Source organism: Rattus rattus, chromosome 2 (assembly GCF_011064425.1).
Source record: "Rattus rattus isolate New Zealand chromosome 2, Rrattus_CSIRO_v1, whole genome shotgun sequence".
Taxonomy (NCBI): domain Eukaryota; kingdom Metazoa; phylum Chordata; class Mammalia; order Rodentia; family Muridae; genus Rattus; species Rattus rattus.
Window position 1 is genome coordinate 54,821,683 of NC_046155.1, and position 19,319 is coordinate 54,841,001.

The 19,319-nt window shown below is 44.8% G+C and overlaps 1 protein-coding gene across 2 annotated transcripts; it reads right to left on the minus strand.

The window, feature by feature from the left end:
• Positions 1-2,102: 2,102 nt before the first annotated feature.
• Positions 2,103-9,502, minus strand: LOC116893824 (pyrethroid hydrolase Ces2e-like). 2 transcript variants are annotated; one of them, XM_032895538.1, is made up of 12 exons: positions 9,427-9,502; positions 8,626-8,836; positions 6,758-6,899; positions 6,023-6,156; positions 5,683-5,941; positions 4,805-4,903; positions 4,251-4,391; positions 4,051-4,131; positions 3,705-3,849; positions 3,168-3,305; positions 2,718-2,790; positions 2,103-2,289 (listed from the first exon to the last, which is right to left on the minus strand). In XM_032895538.1, exons 1-12 carry the CDS (start codon positions 9,500-9,502, stop codon positions 2,103-2,105), a joined length of 1,686 nt encoding a protein of 561 aa, XP_032751429.1. The 2 variants fall into 2 exon arrangements, with proteins under 2 accessions (XP_032751429.1, XP_032751430.1); XM_032895539.1 differs by lacking the exons at positions 5,683-5,941; positions 6,023-6,156.
• Positions 9,503-19,319: the final 9,817 nt, after the last annotated feature.

The window sequence follows — 19,319 nt, forward strand, 5'->3', positions numbered from 1 at the left end:
GTTCTACAATCCTAGTACTCCAGAGGCTGAGGTGGGAGAATGGTGAATGGGACGCCAGCCTAGGCTACATAGTGAGAGCCTTCTCTCAAAAAACATTGCATTTTCCAACCAAAGCAGAGTCTTTACATGGAAGTGACTCAGATATGCAGCTGCTGAGAGGACAAAAGGAACCAAAGATTATACACCTCTGCAAGGATTAAAGGAAGAATTGCTTGACCTTGTCTTAAGGACGTTCTGCTGGCAGCTAAATACCAGTGGTTCCTCTTATAGGACAGGAACTGATACGGTGTTCCCTAGCCATCTCCAGGACCACAACAGAAGCAGAGCTTGAGGGCATGGAGGGATTGATTCTTGGAATGGATGAAAACTATGGGCTCAGCCACTCTGCCAGGTCTTATCACTCCCTTCATCTGTGCCCTAGTGTCCAAGAGAGGCAATGTAGGAGCCTTCACTCTCATCCAAAGGTGCTGGAAATGAAAAGGGATTTTGTCTTTGGAAAACTGGTTCCCCAAGGGAGGCAAATGGACCAGAGGTAGAGGGATGAGAAATTAAAAAAAATCAATAGGACATCAGGACACACCCTCTCAATGACATCAATGCCTTAGGGGAAACAAAAGGTATGGTTTGGCACTATTGTAAATGACATAATATACAAGAGACCTTGAGTTGCTGGAGTTGAAGTTTTAGGGCAACAGTAACTTAAGAATGAAAATTAATCCCATGGACTGTCAAGAAGAGTCAGGACGTTACTGGAGAAATTCTATAAAACAAAAAGACACTCATGTATGTGAAGCCCTGACTGATGGCTTCACCACATACATGAGTCAGGGTTCCAGGGACAGGAGTGTCTTCTGCTAGACGTGTCAGCACATTCATACTTCTTCCACCTCACACCCACGACATACACAATAGCAAAGGATCTTTACAGATGTTATAGGTTCATGCAAGTATGAGTGTCGTAGTATTTACAAACACCATAGAAATAAGAGAAAATGTATTAATAGAGGAATCCCACCAAGGCCTCTGGTCAACCCCACTCTTGGCCTTGCTTGAGGTATTTATGAACACGTCAAGTTCAGTTTCTTATGAAAGTGGACAATTACTTCTTGGGAAGGAAACATGATATTTCCTCTGTAGGAGCAATCTGCATAGAGGTTTTCAGGGGCTGGCATGCTTAGTGCCTACTGTCAGAGAGGTCTGGGAGCTAAGCTCTAAAAGCCTGTGAGGCTCAAATTCATTTGCAGAAACTTAATTTCTAATGTGTCAATACCAAGAGTTGGGACCCTTACAGGGTGCTGAGTGTTAGAGTTTGCACATCCTACCTAGAGAGGACATGAGTGTAACCTTTGGATCAAACAGCTAGTGCTTGTCTCACAGCAGATCTGCTGGCAAACTGACCTTATATTCTTCAGTCTACAGAACTTCACATACATTTCTGCTGCTTGCAAATCATACAGCTTATGAACATACTTTTGTTTATGAGATGAGGTCTTGCTATGCTGTCAAAACTGGTATGAAACTCCTGGGTTCAAGCAATATTTCCTTTCAGTTTCTGAGTAGCTGGGGCCACAGATTCCTATCACAAGACTGGGAGCAGTTTGTGATCTGACTACAGAAGCAGCTTGAACTTAGGAAAACAATAGAACTTTAGATAATTGGGCCACTTATAAATATGTGGAAGCAATGGGATTTGCCAAGAGAAGGGTGTGGGGTTTTAATATAACCTACCCCATATAGTCAATATTCCCTCAAGTTTCTAGGATCTTGGAGAAGAAAAGAAGATGGAGAGAAAATAAGTGGGGAGGGAAGAGTTGAATGGAGTCTAGTACCAGAGGAGTATGAAAAAAGATGCGGGTACTTTGGCACTTACACACCCACACTTACATGAGAGTCATCTTGGAGTAGGCCTAATAAAAAGTTTGCCTACCATTTTCAGTAAGGAATGACATGTAGAGTGTTGGTCATCTATGTTGGCAAAATAGACAACTATAGAGCTTAGAAATGGTTATGTGAATGTTGGAATTAACACAGCTTTCTAAATGGGTTGTGAGAACCTCTGGCTAACCTTGACTTTACTGAAGTTCACATACTTTTCCTGGGCACTATACATCTTTGATTGTGTCATGAACTCCTTTTAGCTCTAGAATCTTCTGGGGAAGAATCTTGGTCCAGAACTGCAGCCTTCTGGCCTTCAGGGCATGGCCCACAGAAGGGTGGATATCCAGTTGCAGGTACTGATCATCCTGGCTTGACACTGGCCAGTAGGGTAGACCTTTGCTGTTGGGGTTCCTATGGATATGCCAAACAGTAGAGAAAAGTGAAGGTCACTTTAATATAAGGCCTGACCTCCCGATGTGAGACAGGGCAGTGAATTAAGAAGATGAGGGGCCTGATGGTGCAGACATCCTGATTTTGAAATGCAAGTCTGATCCACTAGTTTCTACTCCATGTGGGATAAGGTCACTTGGCCTGTTTTGTTTCTCCTTCTCAGAGGCAAGATCTAAAGAACAGTACCACAGTACTGTGACCCACCCTCAGGTCACTGTGAAATGACCAGTTACCAGCACCTACAAACTATCTGTTTCAGTATGCCTTGGGTACAGAGGACTCTAACACAAGATAAAGGATCCATGAATGCTAATGAGATCACCAATCACAAATGGATCCCTACATGAAGACCTAACCTTTAGGAGGTTGAGTAAAGATCATCCTCTCACCCATATCGTGCAAAGTTGGCCCAGTACTTCATCATCATCTTGCTCAGCAGCTTCTCTTCCTCAGTGAGGTCAACTGCAGAGAGAAGACAAGGGTCCAGATCCCAACCACTTAATGCAGCTGCCAAAGTCGTGCTTCATACTCACCATGCCAGCTGTACCCTAAAACCAAACTCTAGGCTTCATTCCCTCCCTCCTTTAAAACCCAGCATCCAAGACCCATCTAGCAAATTCCCCCAGGCTCATGCCTGATCCAATGAATCCTGATTTTCTCTAACACAAGCTTAACTAAGAAAGATCCAGACTCAGTGTAGGTTTTGACCTGTGAGATGGTACACACTTGATCCTGTTTGTTTCAGAGTCTTGGACTCCAAAATTGAACTCAAGGCTCAGACATCCTTCAGGGACAAATTTGCTTCTCCATCCTGCTCATGGAAAATAAGAAAGACTCACATTTGGTGCCCCAGAAGAAGGATCCAAAGATAAGGAAAAGCTCATCACCATGGTCAGCTTTTACATGCCGTGGCCTGAAATTCTTGAGAAATCTAGATCCATGTTGGAATTCATAGAAGTAGACAGGAGCATGGGAACCTGAGGGCAAGGATACATGATCCCATAAGTGCAGCTTACCTCATAGAGTCCTGACCCACTTTTGGCAACAAGATAACTTGGTCTCAAGTTATCTGGACTCAAAACAGTTGAGTGTGGTGCCCCATCCTTGAGCACTGGCTGTGGGAAAGCCCACTGTTAAAGAATGACTCTGCCCTCCCTGGGGGATCAAGTCACAGACACCACTCAGCTCTTTCTTCATCTGTACCCAGATAAGATGTCACCATCTTATACTCGATATAAGGATTTATTAGATAAAGACTCTTAGGGTCTGGAACCAGAGATCTGATCTAGATATAGGTCAAGTCTGGACCCTACAGAGCTTGCCTGGGACCCACCGCTCTGAGCTTCTACCCTCAACCTTGTTACAGATGTACTCACGCTGAAAACGTGCTACTTGGAGTGCAGGGACTATGATTGTGAAGTCTCCTATCATCTCTCTGTACTGCATTTGGAGGGTCCGGGGGTCCTTAGTGTCCCCCATGTACTCTTCAATTAGCAGGGCACCACACTCAGGAGGCAGCATCTACAACATTGTGATGAGAAAAAAATGAGGTTGGGTGGGCAACATCCTTAGGGTAGGAAAATGCCAATGAGGTCTGTTACAGGGGGAAAGCTCTGAGTGACTTCAGCCAGCCAACCTTCTCTAACCCCCACTTTTAGGTATGCTGTCTGAGCAGTATATTGAGAGGTCCTCTCAATGGGGGCAGGTCTCAAAGATTCTCACCATCTGTGCCATTGTGATCTTCAGAATAGCCTGCAAGTTCCTTCTGGTTATTTTCTTTATTGTCTGAGAAAATTCAAAGACCTGGGTATGGAGAATGTTTCGAATTTGAAGTAGCTTAGATGTGGATCAATGAATCTCTGAGTTCTCATTGCCCACCATATGAGCCCTCAGACACATAGGAGATTAGATCTGGATCTTACCGTAGGGAGAATCCAGCCAAACTCATCATTGTTGACACCAATAATGCTGGGGACAGGGTGAAAGTCAGCAGAGGCCAGCAACTCCTTGGGATGTCTGGGTAGGAATTTCCCATCCACTACAACAGGCATAATCCTGAAGGCCTGAGGGCACATTCAAGGTTAGTATTGAAGATCTATCACACACAAACACACACACACACACACACACACACACACACACACACACACACAGAGAGAGAGAGAGAGAGAGAGAGAGAGAGAGAGAGAGAGAGAGAGAGAGAGAGAGAGAATTGGGTGTTATCCATTATTTCCCCATTTCCCCATTGTCTCAGCAGGGTCATTCCCACCACACCTCTCCTCTCTCATCCCTGAAAAGACCCTACATTTAGACCCTGCTTACAGGACTCTATGAGGCAAGTTGCCCCTTTCATTTTGCACCGAGGATTAAAAGGATGTCAAGCCAGGCACATAAAATAATTTGTCTAGAGTACCAAAGGACTTCCAGCCACACACCCTATTGCCTAACATCTTTCCAGACACACAATTCTGCCAACCTTGTTAATAGCCAGAATTTCTGCTTCACTCTTGCCTCGAAGGCAGTGCACCAGAGCTTCTGAGTTTGAAGTTTCACAATCAGATAGATTTGCCACCGTCTGTAATGGGAGTTGGCATGGGAGAGGAGTACCTTTTTAGTCCCAAGTTGGTGCTGTCCCTAAATATATCATCTTATTGTGTGCTATGTACAGTAGAGCGTGAAATTGTTCCCATTTTCCTGTTGCTCAGAGTTGACAGCTGAGAAATGGATCATTCTGTGTGTGTGTGTGTGTGTGTGTGTGTGTGTGTGTGTGTGTGTGCATTCTGTGTGTGTACGTATTTTTGGTGTGTGTGTGTATATGTTCTTGTGTAACAGTGGGCCTTATGTGCCACATTTTGCCTCTGAAAGTCAGAGGACAACCTGGATATCATTTGCCATCTTCCTCCTTATTTGAAACAGGTTCTCTTGCTGATGCCCACAGAAAGGTAGTTGACCTTTAACCTTTAGAGCACCTCTGCCTCTGAGACTTGCTTTACCATCGAAACACTGGGATTGCAAATAAGTACCACCATGTCCGGCCTTATGTGGTTTCTGGGGACTTAACCTTCAGTCTGCACACTGGCACAGCAGGCGCTCTCATCTACTGAATCATCTCCCAAACCTATGCATACTGTTTACGGCCAATAATTAAAGCTGCTGGGAGGAGCTTTGTAAGCCACATAATGTATAAAGCATGTATAAACTAGAGGGAAGTAGAGCCTCATCCTTGAACCTCTTAGAAATCATTGGAAAGAAGCTATTTCCCATGGTCCTCGTTTCCCCATTGAACACAGTGCTGGAGTACCAGAGGCTGAGGGCAATGGCAAAATGTCAGGGCTAGGGTGATGGAGCACTTACTGTGAAGACTGTCTCAGAGGAGTTAGATATAAAGAGAGGCTGCAGAGCCACCCCACTTTCCATGATGGCTCGATGGAAGAGTCCTTGGGACATGGGGGACACAACATGGAAAGACACACTTGTGCCACCTGCTGACTGGCCAAAAAGTGTGACAGAGTCAGGGTTGCCTCCAAAGTTGGCAATGTTCTGCTGGACCCAGCGTAGGGAAGCCGTTTGGTCTAAGAATCCCCAGTTGCCTCTGGCGTACTCATCTCCGGTACTGAGAAATGAAGGAGACAGGGATCAAAAGGCTGTTTAGGTTCTGCTCAGCCCCTGTTTCCCATCCCAGACCTATGCTCACCTGTAAAAGCCCAGGATTCCCAGGCGGTACTGGGTAGCAACCACCACCACATCCTCGGTGGCTGCCAGCCTGGATCCATCATACATGGAAGCCATGCCCATAACCAGTGCACCACCGTGGAGCCATACCATCACCTACAAAAGTCAAGAGATGCCAGAGGCTTCTATACAACACAAGCTTAATTAGAACTGCCTCCTGGATTATCAGCTGCTGTGTATCTCTGTGGATAAATACATAAAAAGGACTCCTCAGCATCCTAGACCCAGGCCACAGATGAGGAACTGTAGTTCCATTAGCATATTTTCAAACCCCATTGTGGCATCAGGACTCTCATAGCCTGGATTAATGGATATAAGTCCAGAGTAATGTCTCTAGCAATCTCAGACTCCTCAAAAGTGTGGAGAATGGTATCTCCACAAGTATTTTTTTCTGATTATGAATCAAAACACTTACCAATTTTCATAGGTACAACCAATATTCCAAAGGTAGAAATTTGGCTTATCTCAGTGTTCAGCCCTTGGATACCTGACTGGGTCTCTAGGGCTCAAATTTGTAGTGTGTGTCCTTAGTTAATCTATAATCCAACTCCTAGGTCTTATGATGTTCCACATGGAAACAAAACAAAACAAAACAAGAAACAAAAACCCAAAACCTTCGACCCACTAAAGGGTAAGGCTTCTCATCAGGGTCTACACTGCTTTACCTCCACCCAGTTGACCATGGCCCAATTCTCACAGGTAAGTTAGAACTCTCATTGGCATGAGCTGGTACGTAGATGTTGAGATACAGGCAGTCCTCAGACATAGAGAAGTGAGGCATGATCATCTTTATCCTCTTCAGACCCTCTAAATTCACTATATCATCATTTTGTAGACACCTGTTGACAATGACAGATGCTAAATCCCAAGAAATGTTCAGCGATCAAAACCTGTGTGTCCTAGTAATATCAGACAATACACCCATAAGTCTCACCAACAGTAAAGCGTAAACATGAGCTGAATAATAACAACATACGCAGACATACAAAAGTAGGTAAGTAGAGAGCATGAGGTCTCAATCTACATGGAATTAGAGGTAAATAAAGAATACTCAGAGTGGGAGGAAAATCTTCCCTAAGAAAGAGTGCCCTCCTATAGGTTATCCAATACTAAATGGCTGGCCATAACACACACGCACACACTATTAAACAGACTAAGCAGGTTATATTTAGAAATGTGTGTGTGTGTGTGTGTGTGTGTGTGTGTGTGTGTGTGTGTGTGTACATATATGCATGTAGCAACAATCAACAACAAAAGAGGCCAAGAATTTGAGAGAGCAATAAGGGCTATATGGGAGGGCTTGGAGGGAGGAAAACAAAGGGAGAAATGATGTACTTATAATCTCAAAAATTAAAAGAAAATAGAAAGCAGATTCTTAGGAGTTTCTTCTAGTCACCCTCAACACCTCCTCTTACACAGCATTCCTCTCTACAATCTCCTTCTATCAAGGTAAGGGTTACTGGCTCTGTGGAGGCTGAGAGGCGTCCAGATTTCCAGGGAGGTTTCTGGTTGAGTGGAAACAGACCTTCATGAGATTGGAACTTTGGGACTTCTTGGATTCTCTATGGAAATGATTAACTGCGGGTAGTGCTCTTCACCCCCTTCCTTGTACTATTTATTTAGAATCACCTGGGAAGAGAGTCTCCAGGATGAATTGTCTAATATCAGGTTGACCTGTGGGGATTACCTTGCTTACATAAATCAAAGTAAAAATACTTGTTTATTGTGGGTGTCACCATTCCCTAGCAAGGGACTTCTTAACTGAGTGAGTAGCAAAAGTGTGATGAGTATTAGCAAGCAATCATGCATTCTTTGCTCTTTCTTCCCAATTACAAATGTGATTTAACCAGCTTTCCCTACTGGGGACTCTCCTAAAGAACCTCCCTCCTATGATGGTTGCAACCAGGAACTGTGACCTGTGGTGAATCCTTCCTTCCCTAAGTTGCTTTTGTCAGGGTATTTTTATGACAGCAACAGGAAATGAAAGTAAGGCTCCTGGATATTTGGGTGCTGTGTCCACAATGGTACTGTAAGAATGAATGGACAATACTATAACATAGGGAATAAGAAGTCCTTTATCCCATGTCCAGGCTCTCAGGGAATCTTGTTTTCCTATATGTTTTCCATGGAAGCTTTCATGCATGCCCCTTAGACAATGACACTTAACCTTCTGGGTTGTCGCAGTGACTCTGCAGGATACTTATCACTGCTGCTCTCCTGAGGGACTTGTAGTGCATACACCAGACTCAGGGCTCTTCTTGCTTAATATAAACACACTGATCAGAGAGTTCACTTGGCACAATCTGATTCTGGGACGAATTTGGATGTTCCTCACTGTAGTACCAGGAGCTAACTCCCTACACATACCAAGCTCTATCCTGGGAGTCTGACACAGTTGTTACATGCTAATCCTTAGCACATGCAAAAGAAAAATGCATGGGAGATATCCCTCATCACAGGCAGAGAACTGCTCTGTAGCCAAGAGGGAGGAGACACGTTAGCATGGCCTAGATCTTGAAGCATATTTCATCCCAGTACCAGAAACCGTCTGGGCCCAGAACTTACCTGGCCGGCTCTGAGGTTCCATCTCTCACACCACTCCATGGCTCAGGAGCCTCAGGAGGTGCAAAGCGCAGTGGTCCTACGGGTGGCTTGGCAAAGGGAATTCCCAGGAAGCTGTGAACACCAGATTTGGTGCCTTTCAAGTGGACGAGCTTGCCTTGGACCTGGCCTGTATGTGTGTTTCTGATGGGGTTGGCCTCAGATGAGTCATGACCTGTTAGAGAGATACCATCTGAGTTAGTTTTCTGTAATCAGTTGCCACCAGTTTGTGGGAGTTCCATTTCATTGTCACCAGAGCTCACAGGAAGGGAACTCAGGGTCCCCCGATTCAGCTGTGGCATAGGAGTATAGCGGCTTCCTTATCCCTCAGGCCCAGGAGCCTTTCCTAGTACCCTCTGAAGGGTGTCACAGCATTGCTCTGGCCAAAGAGGTCATACACTCAGTCATTTGGCAGCACGAAGTTATTACTGTTACGATTACCCAAAGTTAAGAACAGTCACAGCCACGCACAGATGTGGGAAATGCCCCTTCTGCTCTTCTCCTGACCTTCAGGTCCAGCTCCTTGGAGCCCTTCACACTGGGCTGGCTCCTCAGTATCTCTTAGACATCTCTGCCCCTCGGTGTGCTATGGCACCCACTCTGTGAACTTTAGTGGGCGCATTGGGTGGCTCACATTCCCCATGCTTTCAACTGTCATCTGGATGAGCTCCTCCTTCCCTGGTGCCTTCTTCCCACAATCTCAGCTTCCAAGTGACCCGGGCAGCTCTGACCCTGCTTCCCACCACCCCACATAGGGAGTCTCACCCTTCACATGGAGGAGGAGAATCAGGAGCCCACAGGCCACAGCATCCAGGCATCCAGGGAGTCTGTGCAGCGGCATGATCAGCTCCCCGGCCTGAGTCTGTTCTTCTACAGACTGACAGTGATCCAATAACCGAAAGCAGAATATATAGGCCTTGGCCAGACAGGACCAAAGGGAATGTAGGTGGGAGAGCATGTGGGGCGGGGCAAAGGTTTTTCTTCCTGACAACTAAAGGCAGAAATGACAGGGCCAATGACCAACTTTAGGAAAAACACGTTTGGCCTCATGAGAAGGCGCAGGTGGCTTCTGCACTCCTGCGGTTCTTCTGGGATACTAGGAACCCTGTCTTCAAACCTAGATTCACAATGACTGCTGTTCTTGTGCTCACTGGCAGAGGTCAGTGCTGGCGCAGAGGTCAGGGAACCAAACGCTGTAACAGGAGAAAACAGGAGGGCTTCTCTGAGTAGGCAAATACGGAAGATGCCATAGACAGAGAGAAGCCCAACGGCGGGAGCCCAGAATGTGACCATTACAGCGATCTTAGGACCTCTATGGGCTGCTCCCAGAAATACTGGCCATTTCATTGAAATACTGGAATTTTGGCACTACTTAGTCACATTCGCTCCATCTTTTACTGTGTCTCCTATGTTGGCTAACTCCACACAGATCAACACACAGGCCTTTATCCACTTGGGAAACACTTTTTAAACTGTTTTTCTTACTGTTTGTTTATTCTTTCAATTATTTACTTTGTGTGTGTGTGTGTGTGTGTGTGTGTGTGTGTGTGTGTGTGTGTTGGTGCGTGGGTACTCACATGTCACGTCATGCATGTAAAAGTCACAAGATAAGTTCTGGGAGTCAGTTCTCTCATTCTGCAAATGTAGATGTGGGAGATCAAACTCAGAACTTCAGGCTTTGTTGGAAGTCTCTCTACCCACGTAGGCACCCGGTCACCCATCACCCCCACTTGACGACATTTCATGGGTGTGTTGATGGCTCCAACAGTTTCAGAGTCATAGAGAACACTGGTGAGATGAATCAATGATTACAGGATGAGGGGTTCACACCTAGCTCTGTGTGACTTCCCAGGGGAAGCGGTGTGATGGACCATGTCAGACAGCCTTGAGTACCCCCTGAGAACTGACCTTGGCTCTAACTTTCTGGACCCTAACAGTTTAGGGACTCATAGTGGGCATGGCAGGACTTCCTCCTTTGGTTCTTTTCTGGCTTCTGTGACATGAAACAGTCATGGCTTCTACTTCCTCCTCCAATGTACAAGGCCTGCTTTTATTCAATATTATCCTTACAATGCATTCTTGTGAAATCTGTGGTTCCAGCCTTCCTGCCAGGTGCTTCCCCTTCTTCAGTTCCATAAGCAAATGAAATGCTGGGCCGTGGGGCCTGATAAGTCTCCAGTGTCTCTAAGTTTGAGGTCAAGGAACCAGCTTCTTTATTCTTCCCTGGACATCCTGGTACTTCTTAATCCCAGACTATTTTAACTCAGCTTAGAAAAATCCATGTACACTGCCTCTTACAGTACCACCACTCGGAGGCCCAGTGTTAATAATGGCTAAGACCATAGTAAAAATATGGGATAAAGATGGCATTGGAGGAGGGAGACAGAATTGAGAAGGGAGCAAGAAACAGAGAAGGGAGAGAGGGAGGGAGGAAAGGAGGGAGGGAAGAGGGGAGGGGGGGGGGGGGGGGGGGAGGGAGAGAGAGAGAGAGAGAGAGAGAGAGAGAGAGAGAGAGAGAGAGAACCAGAGGCTCAAAATTCATCTTAACACTGATATATTATCCATACCCATTCAATTGAATCAGATGTAATAACCATTGGGCCAAGTGTCGCCTAAGATTGGGAGCTACTGACCCCCTCATACATGTCTGGAGGAGACACAAAATGATATAGTTACTATAGAAAACAGTTTGACAGTTACTTTAGAAGTTAAATACTCCTATCCTATCTACTCCAAAGTCTTTAGCCAAAAGAAAAGTACACACACACACACACACACACACACACACACACACACAGAGAGAGAGAGAGAGAGAGAGAGAGAGAGAGAGAGAGAGAGAGAGATTTCATAAGAGCTTGATTAAAAAGTAGTCAAAATCAGGTCACCTAGATGTGCATCAACTAAGGAGTAGATAAAATGTGTTGTGTGCATGTGTGGACTGACACTGGAATCTTAAAGACACTGTACTTAGTAAGAGGACCAGTCACAAAGGATTCCTATTCCATGATAGGGCCTCCAGGGCTCTGATGTTTATTTTATATACAAATGCCAAATTATAGCATCAATAAGTTTTTGCCCTGGAGCAGAGACCAGACAATGATTTATGTAGAGGAGCCCAAGAGAACTCTTCCCAATGAAAGAAGTAGTCTTATACTTAAGTATACTTAAGGACTTGGTTGCCCAAGTCCTATTTTTAGTCAAAATGCGTTTATCTATGCTGGCAAGTGTGCAAATTTGATTGCATTGAAATCATTAGACAACAAAGCTTTAAAAAAAATAGTATAGCTACTGAAATTCTAAAGGACGTTTTGTGAAGTGTCTGTCCACAGAAATGGAGACCTCACAGATGCGTGTGTGCAGCAGGAGCTCGATAACATCCCGAGTCCCAGTACAAATATCAGCCTCAGTTCTCCTGCAATCAAAGGAAGGGTTCTTGTCTTCTCAGCTACTGAGCCAAGGCTAAAAGATGTTTTCAATTCCTTTCTGTTCTCTGGTGTTTGGAGCGAGGAATATGCAAACCATCACTTTGACGATGGTGTTCTGTGGTTGGTCTTCAACAAAGTGGATTGAAGAAGGAGGACTTTTCCAACCTAGGAAAACTGTACCCTAGTGGGGCAAGGTGGGCATGGTTAGAGATATAAGGCAGTCTCAGGGTCTGGAGAATGAAGGAACCAACCTCTTTATGACAGAAGAAAATGCTTTGGAAGAGCCCAGGGGCTAACTGAATACATTTTGTCACCTTTGCAAATTGGCATAAAGTATGAGAGCTTAGGGACAACGATAAGGTAAGAATGAAAATGAATCACGGGAGATGAAATGGTTGACATTCCAGGAGGACCTAGGAGGTTTCTCAGGGCAGATGTGCCCCTCCACATGTGGACATGCTCAGATGTCAAACAGGCATCTCTTTTGTGGGACATTTCTGGACCTTCTGATACCGCACCCCACTTCTAGGACACACCCCACAGACACATATTTCCCAGATTTCCTAAGCATGCAAATGTAAATTTCATAGCATTTCCTGTCTGTGGTAATAAGAACCAACTTTGCACACAGACACAGATAGAGACACAGACTTACAGACCTATAGATGGACACACACACACCCACCCACCCACACACACACACACACACATTTCAGCTTTGAGGGACTAATGAGGATGTTCAGGCCCACTTATCTTTCCACCACTTGGGAAAGACAGATATGAGTGAGTTAATTATCCAATGCCAATGATAGATATCATCTAAGTTGCATCATACGTTGAAACCTAATCTACAGTGTAGTACAATTAAGAGTTGGAGCTGTTAGGAAGTTATCATATCATGAGAACCACTGTTTTCTCTTTGATGAATGTTGGGTAAAATCTTTAGTCCAAAGAGCTATCCTTGTTAAACAGCAAGTCTACTGACATCTTAACTCTAGACTTCTTTGTCTCTAAAACTGAACATATTTCATTTGTTTATAAGCTACATAGCCTGTGACATACACACATATACATATATGTTATACATGTCTTGTCATATGACATACATACTCATTTACATATGTAATATATATTACTGAGCTGCAGTGCCCATGTTTCAAAGAGGTTATTTTTGAAATACTAAGGTTGTACAATCCTCCTGTCTCTGACTTCCATGTAGTTGGGACAAAAGCATCAGCCACAGCACCTACTGTGCAGTTTACGAGGATTTTATTGTAAGCACTGTATTATGCAGGGATCCCTAGATTAACAAAACTTATGGAGTATGCATATGCTATAGAAGGGGATTTACTAGAGTGGCTTTGTCTTTAAGGGGCTGGGCACTCTAACAATGGCCACATGTATCCTGGAGACCTTAAGAAACCCAGTCTCTGCTCAGTTTACAAATCTCAGGGCTTTAGCAGTTCCAATCTGGTACTGAAGGCCTGGAAGATTCCTGGAGAGTTGCTGGTCTTCATCTCATATTGATGGCTGAAGGCAGCAGCAACAACAGAGATGGACACACTGAAACAGGCTTTTCCTTATATCTCTTTATATCTAGGACACAGCCAAAAGGTGCCATATACAATGGGGGAGGTTCTCCTTCCCTCTGAAATTTTCCTGGAAGTGTCCTCTGAGACACACCCAGAGGTGAGTTTCTTAGTTGATCTTATCAAATTGACATTCAAGATTAAACATCACATCAGCTTACAGTTAGTGAAAGATGAGAGTGATACAATTTTACTGGCCAGTGTAAGAAAACTTGGACTCACGGAGAGGTGGGCGTGGAAATTATACACACACCCACTATGAGATCACCAACCTCCAAAGTAGCTGCTTCATTTCAGAAATTCTAGACCTTGGAGAAGAGGAGAAAAGGACAAGAGGAAGATGAAGTGAAGGAGAGAGGAAGATCACAGATTTAGTGGTAGAGAAAATCTGGCATCTACTGGGGCTCTTGTCTCTTCAGAGAGTTTGGGCACTGCGGGCTGATCCCCTTTGTGCTCAGTACAAACTCTGACATATCTTGCTCTAGTTGCATGTAGTTGTCCTCAGCCACCTTCAGCTCCAGGATGTTCTAGGGCAGGGTCTTAGTCCAGAACTCCGACCAGCAGGCTTTCAGAATATGACCCACAGCTGGTTGGATATCCAACTGTATGCATTGTGCATTGTGGCCAAACAAGGACCAACGAGGTAGCCTTGGGAATTCCTGTAACTATAGACTCCTAGTAGAGTGAGGCACAGGGCATTTTGAATTCTACTGAGTCAAAGACTCATTTCCTGATTTGGGTCAAGATAGTGGATAGAGCATGCTTAGGGGATAGAGGCTCAGAGGTGCAAGTGTCCTGATGTAAGGAGGACATTAGTGTCTGCTCTGTGTGAGGCAGAATCATGTGAGCTGTTTGTCCTTTCTTTTAAGGGTATGTTTGCATAGACAAAAACATTCCTGATTATGGGGAGATAATCAGTGATTATAAATAAAATTGTATCACTCTCATATTTTACTAACTGTAAGCTGAAGTGATGTTTAATTTAGGTTGCCAATTTGATAAGATCAACTAAGAAACTCACCTCTGGGTGGGGCTCAGAGGACACTTCCAGGAAAAATTCAGAGGGAAGGAGAACCTCCCCCATTATATATGGCACCTTTTGACTGTGTCCTAGATATACAAAGATATAAGGAAAATCAATGTTTCAATGAATCTCCCACAAGAGATTCCTGCCTGAGTGGGCTCTAGCATTGTAAAGGAGGCTCCTATTGGTGAAGAATCCATTCATGTTGATGAGGTCACCACAGATAAGGGGACCCCTGCATAGGAATCCTCTGTCTAGAGAGGCTGAGGGGTGTCCACTCATATATGTCATATAAACTTGTTCCAGTAGAGCCTCCTGCTCAACAGCTCTTCCTCAGAGAGGTCAATTGCAGACAATTGGCATATCTTGCTCTAGTTGCACGTGGCCCACATTTGATCCAATCCTTCAGACAATCTTGGTCCTGACCCAGCATGCAGCTGCCAGTTCATATTCCATACGTACCATACCTCCTGAGCTTGACCCTGGGCCCTGCATATGTCTACCTCACACCTGCCAGGATCCAGGTTTACCCCTTCCCTACTCTGCCCTTACTGGTCCTAGCCTCCAATGGAAGCTCTCCTAGGCTCGTTACTACACAGAAAGCCTTCCTTACCTCTGTCATAGAGTAGTAGTCTGAGGAAAAAGTCATGACTTTCAGATACCTTTCTTGGAATAGTGATACAACCTGTTATCTCAGGCCTCTAGACAGAAGGGACACATGGCCTTGGGTTTCAGACCATGCTAGGTTGTGTAGGACCACCATTCCAACACTGCGATACCCTTTCTCAAAAACAAAACAAAACAAAAACAAAAACAAACAAAACCAGGCCCCATAAACAAACATGTGGATTAATGAATGACATAAGATACCCCTATTCATGCTACTATGGTCAGTTGGAAAGGGAAACAGGAGGAAGAAACACAGAACTTGAATTCTAATCCCACAGCAGTATTTTTAGCTGTAAAATGGCCCACATTTGATAAAATCCTTCTTTAAGACACATGAAAAGTAGGGGCAGTCATCCCTTAGTTACCCAGCTGTTGGGGAATGAGAAAGACTCATCGCCACACAATAGGACAATCTGATGGGAAAGAGATGCTTATTACGATGGTTGCCCTTCATGTGGGATGGCTTAGAGTCCTTGAGAAAGTTGGGCGGATGCCAGAACTCATAGAAGTAGACTAGGACATGGAGACCTGAGGACAAGGAGACACTCTGACATGGTGGCTTGTGACCTGGAGCTGTCTTCTGGGACCTTGCTCCAAGATGACCACAATGTAGATAGTAGTGTTAAATCATAGCCTTTAACTTCCAGAGAAGACAGAACTAGAGGCTCTAAGGATGAAGACTGAGTTAGCAGGTCAGGGCTCTAATTCAATCTCTGCATGCCTCAGTCTTCCCTCTGACATGGTGAAGTCATTTATAGCAATAGCATGAACTAACGTTGACTTTCTCTCATATGAGGTCTGATTCCATGGTCAGGGAGGGGACAGGTGGAGTGAGCACTAGTCTAGACAGGGAAGGGTTCAGACTCTCACACTAGTATGGGCTTTTAAGGTGTTTATAAGATGGCTGTAAGAGGCTCTTACTGGACAGTTACTTAACAGGGCCCAGTCACTCCCCAAGTACTCATCTGGGTTGCCATCTGGCTCATGAAAAGAAGACTCATGTTTGCTGCTCCCAAAGGAGAATCCAAAGATATCGACAAAGGCGAACTCACCATCATAGTTGGCCTTCACATGACATTGTCTGATGTCTCTGAAGAGTTTGGGGTGGTACAGGAGCTCGTGGAAGTAGGCAGGGGCATGGGAACTCTGAGTGTTGGACACATGATGACAAAGTGGCCTCTCACATGGAGCTGTCCTGCCTCATCCTTTGCGAAATGATACCTTGGCCTAAAGTTGTGAGGAATCACAATTGTTGGAGGGCTGGGGAGTTGAGAGAGAGCATGGACTCCAGGGCTGAAGCAAGAGCCTTGGAAAGGCCTTGGTAAGGCCTTGGTTAATCACAGCTTTGGTTTTCATACCTGAGTAGTTTGGGCAAGCAATAGAGCATCACTACCTCAGATTTTTTATCTGTAACTAGAACAGATTTCACTCTTTCCCATTAGACATGGGATTTACTTAGATGAGAGAGCCCTAAGGGTCCTGATAAAAACATAGAGCCTGGGTGTCAGAGGACTCATCCAGCTCTGAGATACCTCTTATGAACCAGGCCTCTTTTTTTCTAGTACTAGAGACTGAGCCCATGATATCCTTCATGGAGTAGAATTTCTAACACTGAGAGTCTCAATCTGTCTCTCTTTACACAAACTACAGATGAGCTGTTTGCAGGGGTCATAAATATGAAGTCTGCCATTGTCTCATGGAACTTAACTTGGAGAGCATCGGGGGTCCTCAGTGTCTTCTATGTACTCGTCCATCAGTAAGCCACTACACTAGCAGGTAACATCTACCCCTGGAGAATCAGGAAGAACATGGTTAGTTGGGTCCAGAGAAGGAGAAAGCAGCCTTGGAAGGGGAGATTGGTTATGGGATGGAACAAGTCCAAGGGAGCCAGGGTAATCCTACCTGGAAAACATATCCTAGGCTTTAGTTTTGAACATTTGTCTCTGAGCAGGATAGATGGGAGACCCTGTCTATTGGAGTGGAACTCACAGACTCTCACCATCTGTGCTGCTGTGTACTTCAGATCAGTCTTCAGAGTCCCGCCAGTTCTTTCCTTTATGTTGTGGACAAAATCTACGGAGGCCAAGAAGAGTCTTCAGCATGTAGTGGGTTGAACCTGGAGTATTGAATCTCTGACCTCCCACTGCCCACCAGGTGAATTCTCAAGCTGCAAGAAGTTAAGAAGCACATCTCATCACAGGGGTGGTGCAGTCTTACTCACTGATATTGATACCAAGGATGCTTGGGACAAGGTGAAAACCAGCAGAGGCCAACAGCTCCTGGGGTTCGTGGGTAGGAAGTCCTCATCCACCATACCAAGGCTGAGAATCAAAATCTGAAAGGCATTCAAAATCACTGTTGAAGGTCAACAAGAACGTATTTCCATCCACACAGATTACTCCACTCTTGCTAATTCATTCCAGTATTAATTAAATTAATTAATAGGATTACACATATAATAATTAATATAATTACACATTTTCTGTTTCCTCCCTCCCTTCTATGCCTCTCATGTATCTTTTCTCAAGTTTATGGCCTCCTCTTTCTTAACTACTACTGTTAGATATACATTTAAATAAATAAAGGTACAAATCCAGTCTGTCGAGTCTGTTTGGAGTTGCCTGCTGTGTAACCTAGACTACCTGGCATTTGGAGAGCCTTTTACCTCCTCTACCTTACCCAAAGTGACATGTTTACAGGTTTATGTCACCACACTCGACCAAACCTCCCTTTTTTTTCATCTTTATTAACTTGAGTATTTCCTATTTACATTTCAATTGTTATTCCTCTTCCTGGTTTCCAGGCCAACATCCCCTAACCCCTCCCCATCCTCCCCCCTGTACCTCCCTCCCCTCAACAATCACCTTCACTGGGGGTTCAGTCTTGGCAGGACCAAGGGCTTCCCCTTCCACTGGTGCTCTTACTAGGATATTCATTGCTACCTATGAGGTTGGAGCCCAGGGTCAGTCCATGTGTAGTCTTTGGGTAGTGGCTTAGTCCCTGGAAGCTCTGGTTAGTTGGCATTGTTGTTCATATGGGGTCTCGAGCCCCTTCAAGCTCTTCCAGTCCTTTCTAAGATTCCTTCAATGGGGGTCCCGTTCTCAGTTCAGTGGTTTGCTGCTGGCATTCGCCTATGTATTTGCTGTATTCTGGCTGTGTCTCTCAGGAGAGATCTACATCCAGTTCCTGTCGGCCTGCACTTCTTTGCTTCATCCATCTTGTCTAATTGGGTGGCTGTATATGTATGGGCCACATGTGGGGCAGGCTCTGAATGGGTGTTCCTTCTGCCTCTGTTCTAAACTTTGCCTCCCAATTCCCTCCCAAGGGTATTCTTGTTCCCCTTTTAAAGAAGGAGTGAAGCATTCGCATTTTGGTCATCCTTCTTGAGTTTCATGTGGTCTGTGCATCTAGGGTAATTCAAGCATTTGGGCTAATAGCCACTTCTCAATGAGTGCATACCATGTGTGTTTTTCTGTGATTGGGTTAGCTCACTCAGGATGATATTTTCCAGTTCCATCCATTTGCCTATGAATTTCATAAAGTCATTGTTTTGATAGCTGAGTAATATTCCATTGTGTAGATGTACCACATTTTCTGTATCCATTCCTCTGTTGAAGGGCATCTGGGTTCTTTCCAGCTTCTGGCTATTATAAATAAGGCTGCTATGAACATAGTGGACACGTGTCTTTTTTAATATGTTTTGGCATCTTTTGGGTATATGCCCAAGAGAGGTATAGCTGGGTCCTCAGGTAGTTCAATGTCCAATTTTCTGAGGAATCTCCTGACTGATTTCCAGAATGGTTGTACCAGTCTGCAATCCCACCAACAGTGGAGGAGTGTACCTCTTTCTTCACATCCTCGCCAGCATTTGCTGTCGCCAGAGTTTTTGATCTTAGCCATTCTCACTGGTGTGAGGTGAAATCTCAGGGTTGTTTTGATTTGCATTTCCTT

Coding starts and splice junctions, on each gene's coding strand:
- LOC116893824 (XM_032895538.1), bottom strand. CDS start 9,502: ATGCCGCTGCACAGACTCCCTGGATGCCTGGATGCTGTGGCCTGTGGG. Junction 4,904..5,682: donor CCTCTGAGACAGTCTTCACA/GTAAGTGCTCCA, acceptor CTCCCATTACAG/ACGGTGGCAAATCTATCTGA. Junction 3,850..4,050: donor AGATCACAATGGCACAGATG/GTGAGAATCTTT, acceptor ACAATGTTGTAG/ATGCTGCCTCCTGAGTGTGG.